The 21,368-nt window shown below is 38.8% G+C and overlaps 1 protein-coding gene across 4 annotated transcripts in view; it reads right to left on the bottom strand.

The window, feature by feature from the left end:
- The window catches only part of XPO4 (exportin 4), a 123,172-nt gene that overhangs the window by 52,619 nt on the left and 49,185 nt on the right, over positions 1-21,368 (bottom strand). For all 4 annotated transcript variants that reach the window (XM_039254867.1, XM_039254859.1, XM_039254886.1 and 1 more), the window contains exons 5-6: positions 12,950-13,066; positions 12,078-12,231 (exon numbers count right to left, since the gene is read on the bottom strand). In XM_039254867.1, coding sequence (XP_039110798.1) covers positions 12,078-12,231; positions 12,950-13,066 — 271 coding nt within the window. The remainder of the gene's footprint in view (positions 1-12,077; positions 12,232-12,949; positions 13,067-21,368) is intronic.

Below are 21,368 nucleotides of genomic sequence, written 5' to 3'. Positions count from 1 at the left end.
AATCAAGACATTGTGGCAGTGGCAGAATGACAGACATAAAGACCAATGGAACAGAATTGAGGAGCCAGAAATACACAGTCACATTTACAACTGGAAAATACTTTTTTTTTCAGCAAATGATATAGAAACAATAGGATGCTCAGCAAAAAAAAAAAAAAAAAAAAAAAATGGAGTTGGATCTTCACCTTATACCATATACAAAAACTAACTTAAAATAATGACAGACTAATGTATAACTGACCTAACTATATGGGCTAAAAAACCATAAAACCCTTAGAAGAAAATATAAGATTAAATCTTTGTGATCTTAAGAACAAGAACAAAATTAGGGCGCCTGGGTGGCTCAGTTGGTTGAGCATCCAACTCTTCATTTCAGATCAGGTCATGAGACCAGGGTCATGGGATCGAGCCCCACACGGGGTTCTGTGCTGAATGTGGAGCCTGCTTGAGATTCTCCCTCTCTTCCTCTGTCTCCCTCTCCCTCCTCCCTTCCTCTTTCCACCCTCCCCTTTCTCCTGCTCATGCATTCCAAAAATAAAGAACAAGAACAAAGTCAGAGGATTGACACAATCCAACTTAGCTTTAGAGCTACAAATATCAAGAGAGTGTGGTACTGGAAAAGGAATGGACAAATAGATAAATGGAACAGATAGAGAGGCTAGAAATAGACCCCCATCAACGTAGTCAAATAATCTTTAATAAAGAGGCAAAGGTAATGCAATGGAGTAAAGATGGCCTTTTCATCAAAAAGTATTTGAACTGGACATTCAATGCAAAAAGACAAAAAATGAATCTAGACACAAATCTTACACCCCTCATAAAAATTAACTCAGAATGGATAACTCAAATGGACCTAAATGTAAAACACAAAACTAAAATTCCTAAAATATAGGAGAAAATCTAGATGACCAATGATTTGACAATGACTTTACCAAAGTCACAATACATGACAGAAAAAATTGATAAGGTCAACTTCATTAAAATTAAGAAAACTTCTGCTTTGTGAAGGTCAATGTTAACAGAATAAGACAAATAACCACAGATTAGAAGTATTTACAAAAGATCATTTCTGGTAAAACTACTATATTATCCAAAATATACAAAGAATTCTTAACGTTCAACAATAAGAAAACAAACAGCCCGGTTAAAAAAAAATGGGCCAGACCATAACAGACACGTCACCAAAGGTATACAGATGGCAATAGGCACATGAAAAGATGCTCCGCATCATGGGTCACCAGAGATATGCAAATTAAAACAACGATAAGATACCACTACACATCTATGACACTGGCCAAAATCTGGAACAGACAAAACCAAATGCTTACAAGGACGTGGAGCTAAAAGAAGACTCACTCACTGCTGGTGGGAGAGCAAAGTGGTGCAGCCACTTTTGAGGTCAGTCTGGCAGTTTCTTATACTCTAAACATATTCTTTTTTTTTTTTTTTTTCTAGGAGAGAGAGAGAGAGAGACAGCGTGAGCAGGGGAGGGTCAGAGAGAGGGGGAGATACAGACTCTGAAACAGGCTCCAGGCTCTGAGCTGGCAGTCAGCACAGAGGCCGACACGGGGCTCAAACCCACGAACCGCAAGATCATGACCTAAGCGAAAGTCGGACGCTTAACCGACTAAGCCACCCAGGCGCCCCTACTCCAAACATATTCTTGCCAAACGATCCACCAATTGTGCTCCTGGGTATTTACAAAAAGGAGGTGAAAATTTTTGTTCACACACAAACCTGCATATGAATGTTTAATCATTACTGCTAAAAATAAGAGGGAAAGGATACAGGAAATCTCTGCACCTTGTGCTCAATAGTGCTATGAACCTAAAATTGCTCTTTAAAAAGTCTATTAAAAAAAAAATCTGATCTTGGGTTATACAAAGCTGTCTTATAAATATATCCAAAAGCAGTAACAAAAGAGAAACAGATAAATCAAAAATTTAAAAATGTCTATGTTTCAAAGGCCATTAAAAAGACAACCAACAGAGGGGCACCTGGGGGGCTCAGTCGGTTAAGTGTCCAACTTTGGCTCAGATCATGATCTCATGGTTCATGGGTTCGAGCCCCGCATCGGGCTCTGTGCTGACAGCTCAGAGCCTGGAGCCTGCTTCAGATTCTGTATCTCTCTATCTCTCTGACCCTCCGCTGCTCAAGCTGTCTCTGTCTCCCTCTCTCTCTCAGAAATAAATAAAAACATTTAAAAAAGACAACCAACAGGAGATTTACTTTAGATTTTAATAATATATACAGGATATTACAATTCAAAGACTTAAAAAAGATCAATTTGAAAACAAAGGACCTGACCAGACATTTCTCTAAAGATACACAAATGGCCAAAGAAACAAATGAAATGATGCTCAATAGCATTTATCACTAGGGTAAGGCAATTCTAAGCCACAACAGGTCACCACTTTGCATGAAACTAGATAATAATAAACAAAATAACAGAAACAAGTATTGGTAAGGATGCGGACAAGATGGAATACTCATATACTACAATGTTGCAGAATAGTGTAGGTCCTATGGAAAACAGTCCCACAGTTCCTCAAAATGTTAAATATACAGTTATCATATGACCCAGCAATTCCATTCCTGCATATACACCCAAGAGAAATGGAAACACACATCCAGAAGTATGGAGAAAGATATTCCCATCAGCATTATTCTATATTGAAAATTGTCTTTAAAAAATGGAAAAGAACTCAAAATGACCATCAACTGATCAGCAGATGAACAGAGAAATAAAACATGGGACTATCTACACAGCATATTACTTGGCAATAAAAAGGAATGCAGTCCTGATAATGCTACAACATGAATAAACCTCAAAAACACGGCACATGAAAGTGACAAAAAACCCACATATTGCATGGTTCCATTTATTTGTTTGTTTGTTACTTTTAATGTTTTATTCATATTTGAGAGAGAGCAGGTGGGCATGCACATGAGCAGGGGAGGGGCAGAGAGAGAGGGAGACACAGAATCTGAACCAGGCTCCAGACTCTGAGCTACCAGCACAGATCTCGACGCGGGGCTCAAATCCATGAACCTCGAGATCATGACCTGAGTCAAAGTCGGATGCTTAACTGATGGAACCCTGTATGGCGCCCCTGTATGGTTCCATTTAAAGAAAACATCCAGAATGACAATTATCTATAGAGAGAGAATGTAGATTAGTAGTTGCCATTAAAAGGGGGTGGCGGTGAGCGGGAACAGAGCGTGGGAATGTTGAAGGGTATGCTATGGGGCTTCTTATGGGAATGCTAAATATTCCCTAAATCAATGGTGCTGATGGTTGCACAACTCTGAGTGAACTTTAAAGAAAAAATTTAATGAACAGTTTAAATGTGTGACTTGTATGGTATGTGAATTATATCACAATGCCTTTAAAAAAACAGTATATCTTAGGCCTCAAAATTTATGCTCTGTCCACATGTGTCTTTTGTTTTAAAATGCCAAACATAAGTTTTCAAATATGAATTCAATTAGGAATAGTGTTGTAGGACTTTTTTTTTCGTTTGTTTTTTAATGATTTTATTTTTACACCCAATGTAGGGCTTTAATCCACAACTCCAAGATCAAGAGCCGCATGGGGGCGGCTCAGTCATTTGAGTTCCTGACTTTGGCTCAGGTATGATCTTGCAACTTGTAAATTTGAGTCCCGTCAGGCTCTGTGCTGACAGTTCAGAGCCTGGAGCCTGCTTCGGATTCTCTGTCTGTCTCTCTCTCCAAAATAAACAAAAATTAAAAAAAAAAAAAAAGAGTTGCGTGTTTTATTCTTGGTGCCCCAAGAACACAGTTGTTTTAAATGAAAGGACAAGACATACATAATGTACCAAGCCGACATTTTAGATGACTTCTAAAACATGGGTTTAAAAGCTTAAAGTCTTCCATATATGACAGTGCCCCACTTCCTTCTTGTGAAGGGAATCTGATACACAGTGAGGAATATTTACTATCCTAAGTGGATTAAAAAAGAGAGAGCCTGGGAACGCCTGGGGGGCTCAGTCAGTTAAGCGTCCGACTTCGACTCAGTCATGACCTCACAGTTCCTGAGTTCGAGGCCCACGTTGGGCTCAGTGCTGACAGCTGAGAGACTGGAACCTGTTTCAGATTCTGTGTCTCCCTCTCTCTCTATCCCTTCCCCTCTCGCACTCTGTCTCTCAAAAATAAATAAACGTTAAAAAGAGAGAGAGAGAGCCCAAGATTAAAAATGCAAAAGACTATAGTATATCATGTTTACCCCAATTAGATTACATTTCCATTACTTTTACACAGTAAATGCTACACATTTAGATGTGGATAAATGTTCCAGCAGTCAGGACAGAGAACGTTCAAAGGCTCTCTAGCGCTCTTCTGTATTCCATTGCCATATGTTGGCTACTCACCTATCCTAGTGTGGGGCTAGTCCTCACGGCAGATGTGAAGAGAGGGAAAAGGCCCAATTCCTTCTTACCAGGATGCCGTGGAACCACAAAGACAATACTAACCTCTGGAATGTCTCACAAGAACCGTCTAGGGCGTGGGGTCACGTGACCTTCACAAATAAAGATCACAATACCAGCCCACTGGCAGTAGAGCAATGACCTTGCATTAATGGTAACAGATTCGCAAAGGCAAACACTTTTTCCCAGTGCAAATAATGGCCAAATCTGCTCAAGACAAAGGATCAGAGTAGAGAGTAATAAGTACAGTTCTACCCATGGCAAAAACAGTTTATTTAACCGATAAAAAAAGATTAGGGGTGCCTGGGTGGCTCAGCCAGTGAAGCATCCGACTTCCGCTCAGGTCATGATCTCGCGGTTCGTGGGTTTGAGCCCTGCGTCGGGTTCTGTGCTGGCAGCTCAGAGCCTGGAGCCTATTTCAGATCCTGCGTCTCTCTCTCTCTCTCTGCCCCTCCCCCGCTCATGCTCTGTCTCTGTCTCAAAAATAAACTATAAAAAAAATTTTTTTTAAATTTTTTTTTAATGTTTTATTTTATTTTTAGGAGAGAGAGAGAGACAGCGTGAGCAGGGGAGGGTCAGAGAGAGAGGGAGTCACAGGCTGAAACAGGCTCCAGGCTCTGAGCTGGCAGTCAGCACAGAGCCCGATGCGGGGCTCGAACCCACGAACCACGAGATCATGACCTAAGCGAAAGTCGGACGCTTAACCGACTAAGCCACCCAGGCGCCCCTAAAAAAATTTTTTAAAAAGATTAAATTCATATGATCTTAATGTTCTCTCTAAACCACAGCTTTCTAAAACCAATCCTACCATCAAAATAATAATGTTTAGAAAGGCCTTCAAGAATTCACTTTAGATATTAATAAACAAAAATCCCTCTATACTACTGTACTTTTTTGAGTAGTCACTACTCACTCAAACCTAACATGTGGGAAAAACAGGGACTTGAGTAGCTAGCTCTCGTACCATTCCCAATATCACCTTGCAAATAATACAATCTTAAACTTGATGCTTCAGAGCACAGCACAGGACTACCTTCTAAGTAGTGGCAGTCATTAAGAATTTATTGAACTGATAATCTAGACAGTTCATGGAATTAAGAACTCAATGGATTTCCTTATAAATAATTAAATAATTTTCAAGAAAGTCATTTTCTAATGAGAAATCTTGCATTAAAATAATGAAGTCAGATGTGCCCCACAGACACCTACATAAATGACCTAACGGAGCCGGAGGGGCGCCACACGCCGCTGCTCCTGGCACGGAAGGTTCAACTGTTAAGTTGCCTGTGGCCCTTAAATTACTAAGCAATTAAGAGAGTTAAACAGTATGGAAGTTAAGCTTCCTCCTGGGGAGACTTTTTTCCAATGCCCATCCATTCCTCCCGGCTCCTGTATGGATCCAAACTGCATAAAGTAGTAAGGGGAAAATCCATGGGCTTAGGAAGAGAAAAAAAATAACAAACAACTCATCGGGCCTTCTCTTGTTCACACTCTAAACGCCTGCAGGCTGACATCAAAAAAGCAGTTTGTTAACTTTCTCCTACAACCGAAGGCCCTGCTGTGTATGGTAGTTACATGTAACCATGCTATGCATAATGGGATATTAACTACATGTAATAGAGGGGATATCACAGGCAAGAAAACATATAAAAACTACCAAGTTCAAAGTTCAACTACAAAATATCAATAATTCAGCATAATCAATCATGACCTAAGACTGAAGGACTCTCAACATAACCTTTCCTTCTAGTGGCCTGAAGTCAGAAATTCTTCTGGCTGGTTCCTCCTGGATGTGTTCCTTGTAAAGCAGAAACATACCTGGAAGGATAATACAACTACTTCATACACTGGTTAATGACTTTAGAGATCGACTTTCCTTTTTAAAGTGTGCAATACCAGGTACAAACAGAGAACACTTGGGGGAAGAACTAAAAAAAAAAGAAAAGAAAAAAAAACCTGAAGAAGAAACTTTACAATGATTTTATTCTCTTTCACATACACTCACTTAAAAACTCTATCAGATACTGATTTCTACCACTTTGTTCCTCTACTTTTGAACAACCTAGACAAAGCTGACGAAAGCAGCATATAAGAGCTGAGCAGCCTGGGTCCGATCGTGGTGGTAGGCGTGTCCTGCATCCTGACACTTACTATCTTCCTCAGTACCTGAACTGCATCCTGGACGATCTAAAACCCACATCATTGGCTTATCTAGTACTTGTAAGATCACATTTTCTTTCTTGCCTCAATTCTGACTTCTCCCCTTGGGCGTAGGTTCATCACTCCAAAGCATAAAGTACAAGACAAAACCAAAGGTTCAACTGTCTCAAATCCCCATTCCATTTCTCACAGTTCATGGTCTACAGAATGTCTACACTTTCTACCTCATCAATTACCAATCACTACTCAACTGCAGAAATGGCTTTTGCGCGATGCATAAACAGGTCTCCACGTGACTATCTACGTCATGATGCCCAATCCACATCTTCCCCGTCAGCAACACAGTAGGTCTACTGCCTTTATTTTCTGAAACACACCTCTATCTTTGCTTCCCAGAACACTTACCTGGTTAGCCCCTCTGTTTACCTCAACTGCCCACTGCCCAGCTCAGTCTTTTGCTCCTTCCTGGTTCTTACTACTGTTGTAGCCCAAGACTCTACCACTGATCTTCTCTGCTTCTCTTTTAATGATCTTTCTCAATCCTTTACTTCAGTGGCTCCATAATCGGAGTATCGCCCAAAACTTTATCCTCACCCTTAATCTCCCTCCATAATATTACACTGACAAGAGGCAGTTGATCTATATGGCAAGATTTCTAACCCCTGACAGGACTCATATTTTTAAAGCCTGAGACTTAATTCAAATACTACACAATTTACTCATTGACTGTACAAACTCAATGGTTTTTCGAGTTATGTGACTGTCACCGTGATATAATTTTAGAACATTTTCATCTCCAAAAAGAAGCCCCATGCACTTAAGCCATCACCTCCTATTTCCTCCCAACCACCCGAGCCCTAGGTAACCACTCAACTGTCTCCATAGATCTGGCTACTCTGAACATTTCCTACGAGCAGGACTGCACAACACGCGGTCTTTGTGAACGAATTCTTTCACTTAACATGTATGATGTTTCTAAGGTTTATCCATGTTGCTGCACATATCCGTACCAGCCTTCCTTTTTATTGATGAATAATATTGTTATGTGTGTAAATCACATCTATCCACTCTTGAGCTGATGGCTGTGTGGGTCATTCCTCTTTTCGCCCGTCATAAATGATACTGCTAAGTGCATTCATGTGCAAGTGTTGGCATGGACCACTACTGACATTTGAGCCCAGTGACTGTTTCTTGTGGGAGCTGTCCTGTGCACTGCAGGGTGTCTAACAACATCCCTGGCCCCTCTCACCACTGGCCTGAGGAGCACCCCCCTCGCTGGGAAAACCAAATATGTCTCCAGACATTGCCAAACATCCCAAGTGTGCAGAATCACCCCAACTGAGAACCACTGCTTATAGAGTTATGATTTCTTTAGCAAAACACTGTATGCACATTAATCTTGATCTAAGACCACTGCAAGTTATTAAGTATGACAGCACTAATACTCTTAAATAGTAATAAATATCTCAATAGTCAATCCATGTGTTCTCTTCATTAATGCCTCTCTGCACATCCTCGCTCCACTGCTGAGTCAACGTCCGCTGGCTTCACAATAGCATTTTTATGTCATAATCTACACACTTCTCTGTATGAAATTTCCAAAAGTTTCAGCAGTCAATTACTCACAATCTCCTTCCAAACAATCTAATATATATTTTAGTTTGGTTTACAAGCATGACCTTTCATTTATCAACAAACATTTAATATAATACCTGCTTAATACAAAATTGGTAGGCTGAACATGCACACCTCACCTTACAGATCAGTGATTCATATGAATAATTCTATCAATTCTTTTGGCATTCCAAATTAGAAACTGATGTTAGGGCAAGTAAGTTACACATTAACAGATACAGCAATCATTCACCACCATGACCTGTATCAGGTGCTTCCTACTTCTCCAGCCTCTTCTACCTTTCTAATCAACAGTCAAAACATCGGGTTGGGATACCTGGATATCCACATGCAAAAGAGTAAAGCTGGGTGGACCACTGTATCACATCACATATGACACGTTAACTCAAAATGGATCAAAGTCTTGAACGTAAGAGCTTATATGTAAGAAGCCAGTCTTAGAAGAAAACACAGGCACAAATCTTCATGACCTTGATCAGGTAATGATTTCTGAGATATGACAACAAATGAAAAAATAAACTGGACACCATCAAAATGCAAATTTTCTGTTTTTCAAAGGACAACATAAAAAAGTAAAATACGACTCACAGAAATGGAGGAAATATTTGAAAATCATGTATCTGTTAAAAGACTTCCATCTAGAATACATAAAGAACTATTACAACCCAATTTTAAGCAGACAAATACACCAATTAAAATACAAAGGATCTGAATAGGCATTTTTCCAAAGAAGATAAACAGTGGCCTATAACCACTAACCATCAGGGTAAAGCAAATCAAAATCACAATGAGATACTGCTTCATATGAAACAGGATGGCTATAAACACACAGATTATGAAGGGTTAGCCAGGATGTGGAGAAACTGGATTCCTCATATAATGAAGGTGGGAATGTAAAATGGTACAGCTACTCTAGAAAACAGCCTGGCAATTTCTCAGCAGGTTAAACACAGAGTTTCCATATGACCCAACAATTCTACTCCGAGGTATATCTCACAGAAATGAAAATGCAAGTCCAAACATAAACTTATAATGAATGCTCACAGCAGCAGCATTATTCATACTAACCAAAAAGTTGAAACTCCCCAATTGTCAATCAGTTGATCAGTCGATAAATTAAAAATGTGGCTTATTTTTACAACAAAAAATTACGTAGACATAGAAAGAGAGATAAGGAAAGGGACAAAATGTTTTCGAATCTTGGTAGTAAGGCATACAGCAATTCTTTGAATTACTCTCGTAGTTATCTCCAAATGTTTAGAATTACATCAAAATAAAAAGATGCAAAAGAGAAAGCAAATTATAAAAAATTATAAAGACTGACATTGACAATTTAATGCAGCCTCATTTAACATGATACCATTCTAAATAATCAAATATATTTGATACAGGGGCACCTGGGTGGCTCAGTCTGTTGAGCATTTGACTTCAGCCCAGGTCATGATCTCATGGTCCATGAGTTTGAGCCTCATCAGGCTCTGTGCCGACAGCTTGGAGCCTGGAGCCTGCTTCGGATTCTCTGTCTCCCTCTCTTCCCTGCCCCTTCTGTGCTCACACTCTGTCTCTGTCTCTCTCAAAATTAAACATTAAAAAGGAAAAAAAATGTTTAAGCCATCCACTTTATACTAAGTTAAACTTGTTCTATAGGCTCTCTTCAAGGTACAAAGCTAAATAATTATCCAGTTCCCTCCCTACTGATTGAATAGATCACCAAAGAATTCCTGAAGTTCAGAAATTATATCAGAACTGGATTCCATGAAACGGATTCCCTTTAATTAGCACTGAGAACGTAGCTTACTTTAACTCCACTGCCACGCTCTTTCTCCCACACTGAGAGCGAACCCATTTAAAGGAAGGAATCGGTGGCCTGCAAACTACGCTCATGTAAGAATTCATTTATAAGTCATGAAGTAGAACATCCAAAGGTCAAGATCAAGGTTTACTTTTCTGTAAACAAGGAATGGTTTCCTTTGGGAACACTGTAGCTGTGGTTATTATTTTCAGATGACAGGTTTTCCAAAGCTTTATCTAAATACTTTATAAAAATATTTTATGTGTGTGTATCTTTAGACAAACTTTGTTTCCAAACTCCCAGAGCACTGTTTCCCTTTACGAAAGTCACTCTTCAGCCAACTACATTTCCCCATAAAGCAGAGACTTTAAAATTGGCTCCAATATATGCAGTGTAACTTTTGTTGATTTTTCCCTACATATATAATTAATGTTTTGATAGCTCCATATGGCCTGTTACTTTTTAAATCTGTCTCTAAGTTTTTCAACATCTTTCCTTTTCTTACTAACAAAAACTGGAGCAAAAATTATATTCCAACACTCAAAGAGAGAATTTTTTTAAAAAAGCAAACTTAAGAAGAAAATATGTGCCTTTTAAGAACCCCAAAAAGAATATATTGAAGACACAAAATAAATTACTAGTAGAAAAATGATTACAGAGCAAGGGGAAAAGGGAAAGTACGGACCGCCACCGTGAGCCCTGCCCCATGAAGCAGCAGCTCACCATGGCCACCTTGGGGCAAGACCACTGGCGAACGAGGGTCTAGCTCAAAGCACAGGCTCACACCCTACACAGCACTTCAGAGTCAGTTTTCCACTACATGAATGTATTAACTTGAAAAGAGAAGGAAAAACTGTACTCACCCTACCTGACCAGCCAAAGCCTTTGGTGATCTCTACGTACGAGCGTAGCAGCGCTTGGCTCTGCTGGAGTAAGGAGGAGGCTCATCCTAAATCTCCGATACAGCTGAACATGTATTTCCTGTTTGCTTATCGTCTTTTTTCTCCCAAATAGATTCCCTCTCCCCACCCACCCAGGTCCCCAGGAAGAGACTGATCAAAGACACGTACAACAGATTAAATTTCCCATATATCAGATCAAGAAAAAAAGAGCATAACACAGACAGCTAGCTGATGAACTTCTTTATTCAAAGAAACTATTAAAAGCTCAATAAACAGTAGCTAACTCCTGAGTGTTTTAAATGTATTACTACATTTGATTCACTCAACAATCCATATCCCCATTTTACATTTGGAATAACTGAGACTCAGAGACTTTAAGTAATTTGCCTAACATCAGCTAAGAACTAAACCTTGATTTGTCTGATTCAACTATGAAAAAATTAAGAGACACTAGATAGTATTGCTTTCAATCTATCAACAGGCAGCAAATGTTCTAAAAAGCAAATCACAAACCTTAAACTAAGAACCTGCTTTATAAAATATAAATTTCTCTACTTCAATAACTGATTTTTTAAGAAGCAGATATATGTACCTACAATATAACTCACTTAAACTTATTCTGTATTACTAATAATTAGCTAGAAATGAAAGTCTTATATTTTTATATTTTAAAAGGTCCTCAAAGAATAAGCATATTACTTGCCTTGTTATCCACACTTGAAAAATATCTCCTTCCATAAAAATCAAATTAGAGCATGCCAAATTAGTCTTAGGATTAGCCAAAAAAAAATCCAATGTAATTACATGTTACACAGAGAAAATGATTCAGTTTCCTGATAAAAATGCACTTCCCTCCTAAGAAACACTGCTATTCCTTAGTTAGCAATGACCCTGCTATCCACTAAGTGCTTCCGTTTACCGAATTCTTTTCTATAAAGTTGTAAATGAAATTTTAAATCTTGGAAGGTGTCCATTACATTGCATATTATAAAATGAAAAAACTTATATTTCATTTCTTAAAAAAGCATATTTTCTTTCAACAACATGCTTTCCAAACCTGCAGAGATAAAATGTTTTAGCCATAATTAAGTAATCTATGAAAATCAGCACAAATAAACTATTCAGGTGTTAAAAGGATATAATTTGGAGGAAGAAAGTTCCAGCTCAAGACCTGATTGGCAAGTGCCAGGTAGCGCTGAAACACCGAAGACATTTGAGCACTGAGGTTTTCGCGCCTGCTGAATTCCTGAAGAACTTCAACCGTTAACATGAAGATCTGACGAAGGTCTTCTTCCTATAATAAATCAATCACACATATTTTTTGAGCAAAAGGTTATCCAAAATGTATTCCCATTTAAGAACCATAAAACAAAACAAACAAAAACTCTAAACCTTCCAATGGAAACCACTACCTCTTTAAGAACATTTTCCATTTTCAGGCCTGCTCATAATTTAGAGCACACTACGCTTTCCAGTGACACCGCTTTGGCGCATCTACCACTGCAGAGAAGTCGAGTCTTCAACAACCACTACGGGGCTGGAGGGTCAGTTGCTTTGGTGAAGAGCCCTCGGATTTCAGCCAATGCCTTCACATAGCTTTACTTCAGAGCCAAACAATACATATGAGACAAAGAGCCCACACCATCTGCAATAACATTTTAAATACATGGCCCTTGTTGGCATTCTGCCAGGCCTATTTTAAGGCCAGCAGAGTCCTACCAATTGAAATTAGTTCTATCTAAATGGAAGAAGAACAGAATAACTACTCTAAGGATGTTTGGAGGAGTATTTCCTTTTTGTGTTGTTTAAAGACTAGAATTAACAAGAAATCTTAAATTGTTAGCTATGTTCATGAAATCTTTTTCCTATCCTATCCTTTACCTTTTACTAAATACTATGAAATTGCGACACAAATCTTCAAAGTATAAACGAGATACAATAAGTGTTCTTACTCCATTAGGAAAAGATTGTGTTAGCAATCTAATAAAACGTAAAAACAAAAATACCAATACCTGAAAAACTCTTTTGCAGTTACCATGGAATTCCATACTGAGTCCAATGTTGCTAGTTTTACTTGAACTTGAGAATTCACTCAATAGTGCAGTTAGAATAGAACAGGCCAGAGTTTGCTGTAATTATTTGATAAGAAACAACTGTAAGGCATTATTTTTCCAATGTTTTGCTTCAATACAGCATTTGTTCAAAGAACACTTTCTATCTTTAGATCTTTCATCATCTTTAGATCTTATACCTACCAGTCAGAAAACTAGACACGACAAAGTAAAGATAGCTCTTCTAAGTAGCCTAGTAATTATTAATAGTAATTCCTCAACTTCAGTTCTACAAATCCATCTATGACTTGACCTCAGGACATACAACTATTCAATCATGGAGTGCAAATGACATTTCAGGATAATCAATGTTGAATGTATCATTTCATTTACTTCACACAACAATCCATAGTCCCATTTACAGTTGAACAAGTGAGATTAGGAGAGGTAAGTAATTAAGGTCAGCAGAGATCTGAATCCAGGTCTGTCTGACTCTATGTTCTCACGGCTGTAAAGTGTACAGATGAAAAATGAAACAGATTTTATAGCATGCAAAACATTAAAACAGGTAGTTCACAAAAGTTTTTTAAATGGAAAATGAAGATTTTCCTTCTTAACAGCTCTATCCAACAGGCTCCTAATATCAACTTGCTGCTTTTATTCATAGACTATTTAGATTTAGAGTCAAGGTGCCAAGGATGGAGAGGATACAAATTATTTTGGCAAGTTTCCAGGGGTTAAACAGAAATATGCACACTACCTCTGAACAACCGAAAGATTAAAGTCAAGACGATACTATTTCTGCGAGCTTATACAACAGCTGAGCGCTGTCTTACCCACCCACCAACTGCAACATCTTTGTTCAGAAATGCTTCTGATGTCAGTACCTTGACCTTACAGATGCTTATCTTGGCAAATCTTAGCAAATACACATAAAATTAAATTCCTAATGGCATGAGTTGATATTTGCTAAAGCTGAATGAAGGATGGTTACATGGATGACCAATATACTGTATGTCTATTTTTGTATATGTCTGAAACTTTCCTCTAAAAACTCTATATAAAGAAATAAATTCATATCTGCCTCTTAATCGCCACTAAAATAAGCATGGCTGTATAACTAATATTTATGGATGGCACACTAGCTCATACAATTAAGCAGTTTCTTAGACTTTTCCACACTACGAAAGCCTGATAATGGAGAATATATGCAAATTCCTTCAGGAATCTGGGGGTATAGACCAAGGTGCCTTCAACAATGGTAAAAGTACTCTTAATATGCCCGTTTTAGTGTAAACATACACATGCACACATACACACATTCTCTCTCTCTCTCTCTGTAATTTTACTTCAAAATATAAGTCTCTTCGATTATGAAAACATCTTCCCTTCGGCAAATCGTCAACAGCAGTATACATGCCCCAGGCACATGAGGAGAAACCTGGTCTGAGAAACCAAGCACTGAAGAGCCTCTCATAGAGAAAACAGTTGGTCACATACTCACTTCACTTTACACATTAAAGGGATCTTAGAAACTCAACCAGTACAATCTCCCCCCTTTTTTTTAGTTAAAAAAAATTATAGTTTAAAATAGGACTTTCTTGTAAAATGGTGACTAATAAAAGTATCAACAATCAAAACCTCACAGATATATTTAAGGAACACTGGGATTGTGAACATTTTAAAAATTTTAAAATAAGGTTTTTAAATATACCTAGGCCTTAGTGGGGGAAAGTAGGTACTAAATTCAAATTAATAAAATTCAAAGCGAAACGTTAGCACACAGAGAGATCTAATACAACGGATTACAAGGATCCTGATTCTGGAAACATTTCACAGATATATAGTTTATATCTTTTAGCCTTGACTTTTCTCTCCTTTCTAAATCAGACTTCAGCAAATAGAACTTTATGAACCCAGAAGCTCTCATTAAACACAAACTTATCATTATTACAAACATATTATTATCTATTTAATTTTCCACAGGTAATTTACAAATTGCCACAAACTATTACTGTCAACCTCTATTCACCACATAATGGCATATTTTTAAACTATGACCACATTCAAATTTTCAATAACACAACTCAAATTAAAGAAATATATGCTCACAATGAAGCTTTATTTTTATGTGAAATAAACATTTCCTAAGAATACATGCACATGTCTGAAGTCAAGATATGAAAAACTGAGTGAAGGAAAGGGCCAGGAACAACGAAAGCTGCGGACTTTCTGAGGCTAATGATGCAGGAAGAAGGAAGGAGTTTTAAAAATAAAAGTCTCCTTGGGGCGCCTGGGTGGCTTAGTCGGTTAAGCGTCCGACTTTCGCTTGGGTCATGATCTCGCGGTTCGTGGGTTCGAGCCCCGCGTCGGGCTCTGTGCTGACTGCCAGCTCAGAGCCTGGAGCCTGTTTCAGTCTGTGACTCCCTCTCTCTCTGACCCTCCCCTGCTCACGCTGTCTCTCTCTCTCTCCTAGAAATAAATAAAACATTAAAAAAATAAATAAACAAATAAAAGTCTCCTTGAACTACAGACCCCATGAGACAGACGAGCAGCCCTCAGTGGGCGGGACGGCTTCGTGGGCAGCAGTAAAGATGGTCTCCTCACAACAGCTAACTTGCACACAAATGAAGTAAATTCACCCATAGGAGACAGTATATTCTTAACACATGATAATTCAGAACAAACAGTCCGATTATAGACTCAGTTCTCTGAACAGAAGAATATTTTGTTTTTAACTTTTTCCTATAAAAAGATCTTAATCTTAGAAAAACTAGAAAGTACAGAAAAGTACGAAGAAACTTGGCCACAATCCTATTATCCAGAGATTATCACTGCAGATATTTGTTCACTGCTTCCTAATTTTTAATACACAGGTATACATCATTTATATGCCATTTCTATCAGCTTAGATGTATTGTTTTCCACTTTATACTTGTGAAATAGAAAGATAAATTTTTAAAACTAAGTTCTTTTCAAATTACTGCCAAAGACATACGAAATACATAAAAATAAATTATGCAGGATGGTTACAAGTATATCAGAAACCAAATTTTCTGATGTTAAAGTACCTAAAATTACTAGCTTTCAAAGAACTGTAATTCAGTAAGACAGTCTCATCATTAAAAGATTTCATTTTCTGCTCTTTAATTTGGAAATCCTGTAAGGTTTTGAGATTAGCATCATAAATATTCAATATACCATACCACTATGGCTCAAAGGGGCCAAATTAATAGGAATTCCCAAAGAACGATGAATTATAAAGCACTGAGTGTACAGCAGGAGAGCAAAGCACTTCTATACATATCAACACAGTATTTCTCCCTATTCACAGATCACATATCACACTGTGACCATGACTCAATTCCCAATATGGTTACTCATCTTCAGTATTTGATTATCAGTTAAACCTCATTACAACAGGTTACCTTCATGGTAGGTGCACTGCACTGTAATGAAAACAGCGAGGGAAGCAAGCCCAAACTGAAATCCTACAGGGAAAAGAGCACAGCTTCTCCTCAGGACACGGGGGGGGGGGGGGGGGGGGGGAGGGCATCAAATCTGCCTCTGAGAGATCACAATTTTTTGTTTTTCTTACCCTTGTAGAAGGTCCCTGTCTGCTCGCTTCAGACTTTTTGGTCTCCAAGATCATCCCAAGTGCATACCTCTTAACTCCCCTGTACTGATCAGTACCTTCAAGTGCTGCCTCTCTGCCCTCTGTCACAGTCAGGGCTAGATATTCTTTCTGTACTCAAGACAGAGACTCTGATACTTAAGAGGGTCAGAAACAAAAGCTGTTGTAAATAATTTAGAGTGGTGAATTTCAATGAAATCAGATCAAAGTTGATTGATGAGGAGTACACTAAGACTGTCAAACTAAACAGTGATTAGACCAGTATAAAATACCATTAGTACATATCTTACAAGTATAAGAGGTTAACACAGCAATGCTTCATTTCTCACAGAATATAGAGAAATAAGTTAACATCTCTTAATTTTCCAAATGCAGCCAGCAAATATTTTTAATGCAACTTTCTTCATGTAAATTTCTCCAGAAGAATTAATTCTTTTTGAATTTTTTAATGTTTTTTTTTAAATTTATTTCTGAGAGAGAGCAAGAGAGAGAGCGTGAGAGTGTGAGCAGGAGAGGGTCAGAGAGAGAGGGAGATACAGACCACGAAGCAGCTCCAGGCTCTGAGCTGTCAGCACAGGGTCCGACGCGGGGCTCGAACCCACGAACCATGAGATCATGACCTGAGCTGAAGTCGGAAGCTTAACCGACTGAGCCCCCCCAGGCGCCCCTAATGTTTATTTATTTTTGAGGGGGGGGCAGTGCGAGTGGGGGAGAGGCAGACAGGGAGACACAGAATCGGAAGCAGGGTCTAGGCTGAGCTGCCAGCCCAGAGCCGACACTGGACTCGAACTCACAAACTGCAAGATCACGACCTGAGCTGAAGTTGGATGCTTAGCCGACTGAGCCACCCAGGAGTCCCCAGAAGAATTACTTCTAAGGCAGTTATTACATGATGTTGTAATAAAGACTTGCGATCTATCCACTAAACATAGAGGCTTTACAGCCCTGACAAAGTGGCACCAGAGGCCAGTGCCTTCTGATTTGTTTGTTCCAGTTTCTCTCAACCATCCTTCGCTGGCATCCAGCACTCTCTGCCGCCAGCAGTCTGACTAGCACGAACAAGTAGTCCTAAATTGACCTTTTATTTTCAGCATGTTAGAAGCCAAATAACAAAAGTTACTGAAATTATGTCCAAAATAAATTCTAAATTAAAATACTCCACATGACTCTTTCTGGAGCCTCAGTACAAGGATCTTACTGTTTGACAAAGGAGTCAGAAAATATGGGTTTTAAGAGTCCAAGATTTACCGTCTCAAGTAACTGGGGGCAAACTGCTTCATCTATCCTGGCCTCAGTTTTCTCATCTACAAAAGGGGTTAATACCCTCTGCCCTACCTAATTCATATGATTGTCTAAAGGTTCCAATTAGATACTACATATAAGAGTATAATATATATACATATAGCAGCTTATGATGTGATAAGGTAAAACAACAGTATTTTTATCATTATCATTAAAAAATACCTATTTTGGCTTTTTTGGTCCCACTTCTTGATTACTATCTACATTCCACCAAATTAAAGTCACAAGATAACTCATCAATTAAAAAAAGAAAGCCATAACGAAAGCATCACTAAAGCAATGTAGTAGATGCTCAGTAAATCTTAGCTGGATTAATGAATCAACGCTTACTTCTATCCTAACACTGTATTAACAAAAACACACTGGAAAATGAATACATGATGTGTTCGCTGTTCTTTCAGCACTTGTTAATTTCAGAGAGAATATTTAAATACATAGAACAAATAGAAGAAATTCAATGAGGTCTCAAGGCTAGAAGTGGAGTTTTAATATGTTTTCTTTCACTTCAGTACTGAAAACTCACAAGTTAATTCACTAACAACTTAAGTAACTGTTGTCTTCACATTACAAGTCCTGGAGCAGCATTCTCATTTCTAGTGAAAGCCATTAGTTTCATGACAGTGAAAAACACCCTTCAGAGATGGCTTGCTTTACTCATCAGCTTACTGTCACAAGCACAACATATTCAAACACTAACTCCAGCTGACAAAATAAAACACTCTTGTTCAGAGACAGGACTGTCTCTTATAATAGCCTGGCTCTTACCCCAGGAGATTTATTACCAAGAATAAGCTTTATGAAAGGCTGCCACACATAAAGCAGACTTCCAGCTGCTCTTCTAAGCAAACATCAGTGAGACGTGTGAGAAGAGGGATCAGGCCGACTGCACAGCCAGGGCAGCGGGGCTGCACACAAGGGCACTTCTCACCCGCTTCTCCCCAGCACAGGAAACAGGAAGACGGGAGGCTTACATACTAAATTAAACAGCTTTAAAAGTGACTTAATACATGCCTACTGCTTTCAAAGGAAATAAACATGAAATAGATGAAAACTGTAGCTGAAATGTTAAGATAAAAAATTTAGCTAATTTCCTTAGGAAGTAAAGTCTCCATTTCTGTCCCTCTCAAATCAGTCCAGGGGGTGTGACTCTAGGACACACCGCGCTGAAGTAACCGTGGCTACTTTTATAACCACAGACGGAAGACAACACCTGCCCACAAAGACACACACGAAGCAACGTACTTGCACAAACACAATCACTCTGAAAATATATCATACCTGGAAAAGGCACTGTATTTAAAAAATATAATCTCCTTAAGAAGTGCTTTACGAATTAGATATTTTTCCATAAAACCATCTGTGAAGAACACACACTAAGAAACTTAAAGCATTTGAAGTTATTATGTTGGTTATGTGTATTTTTTAAAAATACACAATTAGTTTCCACGCATGAATAAAAGCATAAACTCTTTCTTCTGATTTTCATACTGAATATATTATCTGGCAGAAAAGAGGTGACGTAATATAGTGTAGGTCCCAAAGTTCTTAAGCAAGAGGGCGTTAGGCTGTTGGGGAGATGAAACACACACTCGCTGAACGCTCACTAAATGCACTTAACATTGTCTTTGCCTGATCTGGGGAGCCCCAGACGTGGACATTATGACATTTATTTTATAAACAGTACCAGCAAATCAGAGCCTAGAGATGGTCAATAATTTGTACAAGTTAGTAAGGTAATAAAGGGCAGAGATGGGATTGAAGCCTAAATGTGAATCCATCATCAGAATCAGTGCTCTATTATACTATACTGCGCCCAAACTTATTTGAACATGTACTAGTACATGGGGATAGACCACCAAAAATATACTCTTAGAAAGGGAAGAGGGAAAGCCAGACTACATAGCTTCTGACCAGTGAAGGTTGATGGAAGCCTTATTCTAGAAGACGTATGATGGGAAAGTTAGTTATTTAACTTAATAATTATTCATGACGTCAACTCTTTCATCTGTAGAAAACCATCAGTCATTTATCTCTTAAAATCTCTAACCTTAAAATCACCTGTATAAAGAAAGTTTCAGGGACACCTGGATGGCTCAGTTGGTTAAGATCTCATGGTTTGTGACTTTGAGCCCCACATCGGACTCTGTGCTGACAGTGCAGAACCAGCTTGGAATTCTCCCTCCCTCTCTCTGTCTCTCTCCTCTCTCTTTCTCTCTCCCCCTTCATCCCCCCCTTTTCACTCTCCCCCCCCGCCCCTCCCCAACTCTCTCAAAAAAAAAAAGTTGCAGTGTTCTGATTTTATCATTCTACTTCTTTTTTTTTTTTTTAATGTTTTATTTATTTTAGGAGAGAGACACAGCGTGAGCAGGGAAGGGTCAGAGAGAGAGGGAGTCACAGACTGAAACAGGCTCCAGGCTCTGAGCTGGCAGTCAGCACAGAGCCCGACGCGGGGCTCGAACCCACGAACCGCGAGATCATGACCTAAGCGAAAGTCGGACGCTTAACCGACTAAGCCACCCAGGTGCCCCTCATTCTACTTTTTTTAAATCAAAGGTTCTCCCACTGATATTTATGTCTCTGAGACTAAGAAAATTCTTAAGTAAGAATGCTTAAGACTTAAGTAAATTCTTAAAGCATTCCCCCAAACTTTTAATGGTCTCAGAAGAAAGTAAGAGAGAAGTGTATACATTAAAATGTTTTACTGGTCTGTAACCTCATTTTTTTAGACCTGCCAAACGAGCTAGCCTCAGGCTGCCGGGCAAGGGCACACAGGGGTGACCACACGGTGGCATGGTGGGCACTTCACCTGCTGTGTACATGTAGAAGTGCTTTTCTAGTTAAATGTTCCAGCGTGCTCACCGAAGTAAATCCATGCAGCAATCCCGAAATTAAATTCTATCTCCCACTACACATTCTCTACAATTATAAAAGTTCTTAACCCTACTAGTAGAAATTCAACTTAAAAAAAAAAAAACTTCCTGTTTTGGAATATTTCATGAGCATATTAAATGTATCCATTATTCTCAGAGTGTATGCACCGTGAAAAGAACAAAATCTTCTCTAACTCAATAGTTACATCTGTTCCAATCATTCTCAAAACATCAGTTATCTCAGTGACTCAGAAAGATCCAAATGCCAGGTTCCATTGGGACTACTTTTTGTGGAGGGTCAAATTACCCAAGGGGAAAGAAAGGGAAGAACGTAATTCCTGAGAATGTGCTCATTCCTCAGAGGCAAGGGACTCCTGATCTTTTGCCATCAGCGTCCGGAGCCTAGAAGCTGCTTGTGGGGGATGAGGACAAGTCACAGAAATTCTACCTTAACACTGGAATCCCAGCTGACGCGATCGCCAAACTAGCCAGGGAGAGAGCATCAGTAATAAACATACAGATCCCAGAATTACTAGCTAAATTCCTAAAGTTTAAATCCTGGTCAGTCACATGA

Source organism: Hyaena hyaena, unplaced genomic scaffold, assembly GCF_003009895.1.
Source record: "Hyaena hyaena isolate Hyena2069 unplaced genomic scaffold, ASM300989v1 scaffold_11, whole genome shotgun sequence".
Taxonomy (NCBI): domain Eukaryota; kingdom Metazoa; phylum Chordata; class Mammalia; order Carnivora; family Hyaenidae; genus Hyaena; species Hyaena hyaena.
This window is presented reverse-complemented; position numbering and strand designations above follow the sequence as displayed.